We start from the raw sequence: 9790 nt of genomic DNA, 5'->3' as shown, positions 1-9790 counted from the left end.
CGTCATTGTTGTTTGGCGGGTCCGGGCTGGGGATTCGAACCCGCCACCTTAGGTGTACGTGGCTGGCGCCTTAGCCGGTTGAGCTATAGGCGCCGAGCCGCTAAGTCTTAAAAATTGTGAGAGTTTAAGATCTAGTCCTGCATTATACTAATAATGCTAATGTGTAGTTTAGTAACAGTGCTAACTGGTATAAAGACTCTCATACAAATAGCATACTTGGAATAAACTTTTTTTCTTTTTTTAGAGACAGAGTCTCACTATGTTGCCCTCAGTAGAGCACTGTGGCATCACAGCTTACAGCAACCTCAAAACTTTTGGGCTTAAGTGATTCTCTTGCCTTAGCCTCCCAAGTAGCTGGGACTACAGGGGCCCACTATAGCGCCCAGCTATTTTTGGGTTACTGTTGTCATTGTTGTTTAGCAGGCTTGGGATGGGCTCGAACCCACCAGTGTCAGTGTATGTGGCTGGCACCCTACTCACTGAGCTACGGGCGCTGAGCCTAGAATAAATTGTTTAAGCAAACTTTTTTGCTTACTTTGGCTTACTGTCAGATCACTTCATAAATTGGGTAGAGAATGAGCGGGTAGAAAGCCAGAGTGTGCTGAGAGCCCAGTAAAAAGGTGGTGAGCTGTGGTGAGTACCAGGTCAGGGCGCTGGCAGAGGCAGTGGAGAAAATGTTAAAAGGCTGCACTGAAGTCTCGTGGCTTGATAAAATAGATCATTCTGACTTTCTTTAAGGATATTCTTAAGGAAAGGTGGCATGACTTTTTCACAGTGAGTGCATGGTAGAGAAAACAGCCGATTTCATGGTGTAGAGCCCCTGCCTTGATACTCCACAGAGCACCAACAGCCTTACCCACCATTGCTTTTGTGCTGTTGGTGCAAATGTTAACACAGTGAGAAAATACTGAATTTTAAAATGTGTTGTTTCCAGTAACACGCTTCGTCCTCTCCCCCCCACCACCCGTGGCTGCAGATCCTAATTATCTCATGGCCAACGAGCGCATGAACCTGATGAACATGGCCAAGCTGAGCATCAAGGGCTTGATTGAGTCGGCGCTGAACCTGGGGAGGACCCTGGACTCTGACTACGCACCTCTGCAGCAGTTCTTTGTGGTGATGGAGCACTGTCTGAAACATGGCTTGAAAGGTAGGCTGCACCAGTGTGCAGAGGCACCACTGTTCCTGACAACGGGGCGGGGGTGGGAGGGGAGCGCATGTTCTCTGTGGGGATGTAGAGAAGGAGGCTTGAGTTGGTAACACAGATCCTGTGGAGTGCAACCAGTATGTGAACAGGCTTATGGTTGACTTAAAGGACTTATAGGGCTTAAAACATACAGATGAGTGACTGTTTGAGTTGGAAGGCCATCGTGAGTAACGAGTCCAGTGTGGCAGTCCTGTTGTCAGGTGGAAGTGGGTCTGCCCGGGGGTGGGGTAGGGCTTGTCAGGTCACACTGAGAGTCGGGGCAGCACAAGTGCTAGAACATGGCGTCCTGGCTCCTGCTTCAGTGAAATCTTTTGAGGGCAGGACCTGGTCTTGTTCCCTTTGCTTCTTTTTTCTACCCTTCCCATTATTTAATGGCCTATTTCTGGATTACATATTCATTTCCATTGGACTATCTCTTCATTAGGTTTTAAATACTGTGTTATTAAAATATTACTATTGTATTATAAGGCAAGGCCTTGGGTTGTTATTTTGAAAGAAGGACTGAGTCTTAAGTAGAGAATTTTTTATTTTCACAAAATGTTATATATTCTGAAAGCATGAATAATTCTAAAACTGTCTGTTAACCAGGATTGGTTTTCTGAAAAGAATATTGAGTAGATGGGAGGGGGTGTGTCTGTCTGTGAGAGAGTGTCTTTATGCCGTAAAAAACGTTAAAGTATTGCTTGTTTTTGTTATCTTAGCTAAGAAAACTTTTCTTGGACAAAATAAATCCTTCTGGGGGCCTCTAGAACTGGTAGAAAAGCTTGTTCCAGAAGCTGCAGAGATAACAGCGAGTGTTAAAGATCTTCCAGGACTTAAGTAAGTCAGAGGTTGAATTCTGTTTCTCAGGAACAACATTATTACTAATTAAAATCCTTGAAGAGTGAGACTGGGCTCGGCGCCTATAGCTCAACTGGCTAAGGCGCCAGCCATGTACACCTAAGATGGCCGGTTTGAATCCCCAGCCCCGACCCGCCAAACAACGACGGCTGCAACCAAAAAATAGCCGGGCGTTGTGGCAGGCACCTGTGGTCCCAGCTACTTGGGAGGCGGAGGCAGGAGACTCTCTTGAGCCCAGGAGTTGGAGGTTGCTGTGAGCTGTAATGCCACGGCACTCTATCCAGGGGGACAGCTTGAGGCTCTGTCTCAAAAAAAAAGAGTGAGACTGAAGGGAATGATGTTTGTAATAATGTCTTTCATGACAGTTCAAAGTGTATAATGTCATTATGAATGGACACTGTTGTGAGAGAACTTGTACAGAGAATACTGAGAAAAGTGTGCCTTTGAGGGGTAATTATTCATCTGAGAAGTTGTCTTTATGGTGACACACCAAACATTTCCTTATTTTTTAAAGTACTTGTAAGAATCCGTTAGTGATTCTCAAGAAATTCAACCTAGGGACATGGCATGCCAGACTTGACTTGGGGAAAGAATGTATTTGATGGAGGTTGAGAATCAAGATGAAAACAGACATCAAGTAAACCTTAGGATCTGGAGCCTGCAGTCTGCCTTAGAACCTGAAAAAGGACAATGATCACCTTCCCAGATGAAATTTGTTTAGTTTAAATCAGATAGAGCCCAACTTGCCTGTGTTCACTTTAGTGCTTGGGTACCTATGTAACTCACTCTAAACTTAAGAGTTTTCTTTTATTTTTTTTTGACACAACAGTCTCACTATGTCGCTGTGGTGTCACAGCTCACAACAACCTCCATCCAGCTCTTGGGCTTAAGTGATTCTCTTGCCTCAGCCTCCCAAGTAGCTGGGACTTACAGGCACCCACCACAATGCTTGGCTGTTTTTTTTTTTAAATTAGAGACAGAATCTCACTTTATTGCCCTTGCCCTCGGTAGAGTGCCATGGCATCACGCAGCTCACAGCAACCTCCAACTCTTGGGCTTACGCGATTCTCTTGCCTCAGCCTCCCAAGTAGCTGGGACTACAGGCACCCGCCACAACTCCCAGCTATTTTTGTTGTTGTTGTTGTTGTTGTTGCAGTTCAGCCAGGGCTGGGTTTGAACTCGCCACCCTCGGTATGTGGGGCCAGCGCTCTACCCACTGAACTATAGGTGCCACCCGGCAGCTATTTTTTTTTTTTTTTTTGCTGTAGTTGTCATTATTTAGCAGGCCTAGGTCAGGTTTGAACCTGCCTGCCCCTATACATGTGGCTGGTGCCATAACCACTGAGCTATGGGCTCCGAGCTAACTTAAGGGTTTTCTTATACTAGTAAGCTAGAACATTTTTTTTTTCAATTGAGCTGCCCAAAGGTCCTGTCCTTAACTTGTGGTCACACAAGAATTTGTCGCAAACACTTCTGGGTCCTAGTAGCCTCCACAGATCTCCTTACAGAGGAGTCTGAGCAGAGCTGTGCTGGCTGTGTGGGAGGCGGTCAGCAGGAGGACTCTCCTCTGTCCCCCTGTAGCCACTCTTACTTATGTTTTTAATTGTTTTTTTTCTGTGCTTTTGTAGGACGCCAGTAGGCAGAGGAAGAGCCTGGCTTCGTTTGGCATTAATGCAAAAGAAACTCTCAGAATATATGAAAGCTTTGATCAATAAGAAAGAACTTCTCAGGTATGAATTCTGTGTACTTTATTCTTTTCTTGGAATCTTCATCGTCATGTAAAGTTGAATCATATAAATTTGCCACTTTTTGTAGATTAGAAGCAGTGTAATTCATAACAGTTGCATTGATACTTTCTCCCACGCCTCACACACGCGTGCTCCTGAATGGATGTCTGTGTCCTTTGTATTGTCTGTCCCCACGGACGGCACACATGGGGCCAGACTTAGCTTCAGAAAACAGGAAGTGCACCTTAGCGTGTGCCCAGGCTCAACTTGATGTGTGCATTAAATTCAAATACAGAGCGAAAAGTATTTCCAAGTGGATCGTAGATGTAAGCAGGAAAGGCAAAACAATAAAACTTCAGAAAAAAACAAGGCAGGCAAAAATTTCCTAAATAGGTTATAAAAAGTGCAAAGGACGAAGTGGGTATATTGTCCACATTAAAGTGAAGAATTTCTGTTCAAAAGAAACTCAGGATTAACAGTGAAAGGCACCACCAAGGGTGAAAGGAGATGTATACTATGTAATTCATAACATGTGTTCAACAAAGGATGCATAATTCCAGTAAGAAAGATATAAGCAAATACAAAAATGGGTAAAAAACTTAAATTTGTATTTCACAAGAGAGGACATTGGATGGCCAGTAAACAAAAGGGTACCCAGCTTTACTGGCCATCACGTAAGTACAGATACTGCCATTCACCCACCTAAACGGGACAAAGACAGATGATACCAGTGCTGGGGAGGGTGGGAAGTGACTTCATTGCTCTGTTGATGGGACAGAGTTAATTGGTACAGAAATTTAGGGAAATTATTTAGCATTATCTGCTACCATAAGTGTACCTTATGACTCAGTAATTATAGCTGTTACATCCAGTAGAAATGCATAATTACATTCAACAAAAGACGTGAACAGGAGTGTCCATGGCTGTTACAGTGTCTGTAGTAACCTAGACATTGTGATTGACCCCGGGTGTCTGTTCACCACAGAGGAGGACACGTCGTGGTGTGTTGAGGCACACATAGCAGCTACACGGCAATGTGTGCCAGTCCCTTAAGAGTAATGTTGGGCAGACGGGAGCACAGGCCACATCATGTGTTGTTTCATTTATATAAAGATGGGGAACTTTCAAAAGTAATCACCTATGATAGGAAAGAGGCTTCCATTGTGAACAGGGAGCAGAAGGGCCAAAGTGGCTTCCAGTAACATTACTTCTTAATCTGGGTACACCAGTATGTTCTCTTTATTAAGATGCACTGATATGGCAGTGCCCGTGGCTCAGTGGGTAGGGTGCCAGCCACATACATCCAGAGTGGCGGGTTCAAACCCGGCCTGGGGCTGCTAAACAGCAATGACAATTGCAACAAAAAAATAGCTGGGCATTGTGGCAGGCGCCTGTAGTCCCAGCTACTTCAGAGGCTGAGACAAGAGAATTGCTTAAGCCCAGGAGTTTGAGGTTGCAGTGAGCTGTGAGGCCATGGCACTCTACTGAGGGCAACATACTGAGACTCTGTCTCAAAAAAAAGGAAGATGCACTGATATGTACAGTAACATTTGTGTACTTCTGTGTATATGCTGTATAGGTCATTAAAATTTACCACAGTAAATTCACATGTAGTAGATTCCCTCTGAGAAAGAATGTAAGAGGAAGAAAAGTACGAGAGAAATTAAAGAAACAGCTGCACTTTCCAAGAAATTGTCATCCTGGTCCTAATGGGGTACTGTTTCCACATTGTTACAGTTACACGTGCTGTTGACTGCTATTGTCCTGCCTAAGACAATCTAATTGGGAGAAAGAAATAGGAACTGTTTAGGAAAACTTCCCCAGAGGGAAATCTGAACTTCCCAGGGCCCAGCCTTGAAGCAGTGTCATATCTCGTGTCCAAGCTATAGGTAGCTGCCAAGGGAGTGTCCTTGATCAGAATCATGTGGCTCTAGGTGGGGTCTGAAGAATCGGCTTTGTCCAGCACAGCACCAGGGTTACTGAGCAGTCTTGTGGACCTGGCAGAGGCCTCTTCATATGTAACCTTGCCTGGGCCCAGCAATTTCACCGTGTGTGTGTGTGCACATGTGTGTAAGTAACAAAAGGCATGGGAAGGACCAGGCACAGTGGCTCATGCCTGTAATCCTAGCAATCTGGGAGGCCAAGGTGTGTGGATTGTTTGAGCTCATGGGTGCAAGACTAACCTGAGCCAGAGCAAGACCTTGTCTCTAAAAACAGTCGGGCATTGTGTCAGGTGCCTGTAGTCCCAACTACTTGGGAGGTGGGGGCAAGAGAATTGCTTAAGCACAAGTTAAGGACAAGACCTTTGGGCAGCCCAACTGAAAAAAAAAAATGTTCTGGCTTACTAGTGTATTAGAAGACCATTAAGTTGGCTCAGCACCCATAGCCCAAGAGTTTGAGTTGGTATAAGCTGTGATGACATGGCGCTCTACCCAGGGCACCAAAGTGAGATTATGTCTCAAAAAGAAAAAGGCATGGGAAACAACCCAAATGTCTATTTATGATAAATAGCCCAAATACATTATAGTAAATTCCTACCATAGAAGGCTGTCTAGTGGTGGAAACACATTAGCCACAGCTATATACAATATATTTAAAGCACACAAATGAAATACTGCACAGAGGTAGCCAGACACAAGAGTATGTACTATGTGTTTTGTTTATATAAAGTTCAGAAAGGGCAGAGCCTGTGGCTCAGTGAGTAGGGCGCCGGCCCCGTATACTGAGGGTGGCGGGTTCAAACCCAGCCCCAGCCAAACTGCAACAAAAAATAGCTGGGCGTTGTGGTGGGCGCCTGTAGTCCCAGCTGCTTGGGAGGCTGAGGCAGGAGAATCGCCTAAGCCCAGGAGTTGGAGGTTGCTGTGAGCTGTGACTTCACAGCATTCTACCAAGGGCAATAAAGTGAGACTCTGTCTCTTAAAAAAAAAAAAAGTTCAGAAATAGGTAAAATCAAACTATAATGATAGAAATCAAGCTAATGGTTGCGTTGGGGAGGTGAAGGTAGTGATTGAGAGAGAAAGAGAAAGCAGACTTCCCGGGTTCCAGTATGGTCTCTTTCCTGATCAAGATAAACTGTAAATTTTTAAAGATGCATAAAAACTGCAGAATTATTCTATGGTGCATTATAAACACAAACATGTCAGGAAAACCTGCATATTCAGCTTCCACCACAGTACCGTTCTGATCACGTTTTGCATAGCCAGGCTCTTACCTAAGGAATCTATTCATGCCCCTGTTATCTAAAGTAAAATATTTACCAGAGCCTTTTCTTACAACTCTTTTGCTAGCATCATGGCCATATTCAACCTTGAAGCAAGTGTTTTTCTCATCTCATGATTATATCATTAGATATTGGGGGTTTATTACAATAAAGAATTCTGTGTATTTCTCTGTCAGTGAATTCTATGAACCCAATGCTCTCATGATGGAAGAAGAAGGAGCCATCATTGCTGGGCTGTTGGTAGGTCTGAATGTCATTGATGCCAACTTCTGTATGAAAGGAGAAGATCTGGACTCTCAGGTATGGGAAAGACGCTCAGTTACCAAGTGTTGCTCTGAATTATTTTACCTCAGAATTGGACTGATTATACCCTACCAGCCAAATTAGGGTGATTCTGTCATGGTAGGATTTTCTTTAACTTCAATATGAGCATTAAAAATGTTTGTTTCTCCTTCCAACTTGCCTAATTTATGAATATTTTTCAGATTCTTATCTTGGCTGAGATCCTTGTTAAATATACACATATTTATACACACACATACATAACGTGCATGTATGTGTGTGTATAAATAAGTATGTGTATATGCACACACATGTATGTAAGCTGCATTCCTGGAGATAGTATGGGTTTGGTTCCAGACCACTGGAATAAAGTGAATATGACAATAAAATGAGACACTGCTGGGCACGGTGGCTCAGTTTATAATCCCAGCACTCTGGGAGACTGAAGCAGATAGATTGCTTGAGCTCAGGAGTTCAAGACCAGCCTGACTGAGTAGGAGTGAGACTGCCATCTCTAAAAAATAGCTGAGTGTTGTGGTGGGTGCCTGTAGTCCCAGCTACTCAGGAGGTTGAAGCAAGAGAATCACTTGACCCCAGGAGTTTGAGGTTGTGAGCTGTGCCACGGCACTCTATCGAGGGTAACGGAGTAAAACTCTGCCTCAAGAAAAAAAAAAGGTAATTAATTAATTAAAAAAAATTTTTTTTAATTTACTATTTCTTGAGAATGGTGAATGGTTGGGTCATACCTATGGTGCATATTGCAAGGGTACATGTCAGATCTATTAAGTATAGAGCAGTGGTTCTCAACCTTCCTAATGCCATGACCATTTAATACAGTTCCTGTGGGTCACAACTCACAGGTTGAGATCTGCTAATACAGAGTATAAATGTCTTAGCATAGTAATTAAGTAAATCTAAGGTGAGGGATATATTAATTAATTAAAAATTTTTAACAGTGAGACATACAAACTTTTCATTTATCAATACATATAAAAGTTATGTTTATACTGTATTGTAGTCTGTTAAGTGTATAATAGTATTATGTCTAAAAAATGTACATACCTTAATAAAAATATCATCAATCATCTGAGCCTTCAATCTTTTGCTGGTGGACGATCTTGCCTTGATGTTGATAGCTGCCAAATGATGGTGGTTGTTTGAAGGTGAAGGTGGCTTTGGAAATTTTAAGAATAAGGTCATAATGATGTTTGCCACATGGATTGACTTCCTTGGGTAGCATATGAAACATGCTTCCTTTTAAAGATGCTGAGTAGCATATGATCCTGGGTAGCATATGAAACATTCTTTCAAAATTAGGGTCATCCTCTCAAACCTTGCCACTACTTTGTTATCTAAATTTACATAATATTCTGAATCCTTTGTTGTCATTCCAACAGTGTTCACAGCATCTTCACCAGCAATAGATCCCACTCAAGAAACCACTTTCTTTCCTTAGCTCTAAGAAGCAATTCTATCTGTTCAAGTTTTATCACAAGATCACACAATCCAGTCGCACCTCAGGCTCCATTTCTAATTCTAGTTCTCTTGCTCTTTCCACCACATCTGCAGTTCCTTCTACCACTGATGACTTGAACCGCTTAAAGTCAGTCATAAGGGTTGGAATCAACTTCTTCCAGGCTGCTGCTAATTTTGGTCCATTTTGCACTGCTACATAGGAATGAATACTTGAGGCTGGGTGATTAATAAAGGAGAGAGGTTTATTGCATTCACACTTCTGCAGGTTGTACAAGGAGCACAGCAGCATCATATCCTTGTTGGTGGCCTCAGGGAGCTTCTAACCAAGGTGGACAGTGAAGGGAAGCAGGCCCGGCGTAAGGCCAGAAGGGAAAGTGCCGTGCTCTTTCAGCCATCAGAGGGGAAGGCGCCACACTGTTCCAACAGTCACCTCTCACATGAACCGATACAGCGAGAGCTCATTACCCTGGGAAGACACTAAGCAGTTCAGGAGGGATTCTCCCCATGACCCAAACACCTTTCACTAGCCTACCTCCACCACCGGAGAAGAGATTTCAGCATGAGATTTGGAGCAACCAGACATCCAAACTGCATCGTTTTTACTTTGGCGTCCTCCCATGAGTCACAGTTGTTTTTAGTGGCATCTGGAAGGGGCTTCCGTTCCAGAATGTGTTCGATTTACTTTGTCCAGATTCATCAGAGGAGTCACTATTTGGCAGCTGCCACTATTATGGCAGCTGTAGTCTTACAATATGTATTTCTTTTTTTTTTTTGTCTGGGGCTGGGTTTGAACCCACCACCTCCAGCATATGGGGCTGGCGCCCTACTCCTTTGCGCCACAGGCGCTGCCCCAAAATGTATTTCTTCTTAAGTAGTAAGACTTGAAAGTCAGAATTACTCTTGGATGTCTAGGCTGGATAATGGATGTTATGTTAGCAGGCCTGGAAAGATAATCATCAGCTTGTACATCTCCTGGTCACTCAGACCTCCTGGTGACCGGGCGCATTGTTAATGAGCAGGACTATTTTGAAAGGAATC

At 43.5% G+C, this 9790-nt stretch overlaps 1 protein-coding gene across 6 annotated transcripts in view; it reads left to right on the top strand.

Annotated features, from left to right (window-relative positions):
- The window catches only part of RUFY3 (RUN and FYVE domain containing 3), an 88820-nt gene that overhangs the window by 47841 nt on the left and 31189 nt on the right, over positions 1 to 9790 (top strand). For all 6 annotated transcript variants that reach the window (XM_012812154.2, XM_023507595.1, XM_012812157.2 and 3 more), the window contains 4 exons: positions 977 to 1150; positions 1909 to 2026; positions 3676 to 3777; positions 7171 to 7294. In XM_012812154.2, the coding sequence (XP_012667608.1) occupies positions 977 to 1150; positions 1909 to 2026; positions 3676 to 3777; positions 7171 to 7294 (518 nt within the window). The remainder of the gene's footprint in view (positions 1 to 976; positions 1151 to 1908; positions 2027 to 3675; positions 3778 to 7170; positions 7295 to 9790) is intronic.

The sequence above is a fragment of the Otolemur garnettii genome, unplaced genomic scaffold (genome assembly GCF_000181295.1).
Source record: "Otolemur garnettii isolate 467f Iridium unplaced genomic scaffold, OtoGar3 scaffold00191, whole genome shotgun sequence".
Lineage (NCBI taxonomy): Eukaryota > Metazoa > Chordata > Mammalia > Primates > Galagidae > Otolemur > Otolemur garnettii.
The sequence above is the reverse complement of the archived record's forward strand: the minus strand, read 5'-3'. Positions and strand labels throughout refer to the sequence as shown.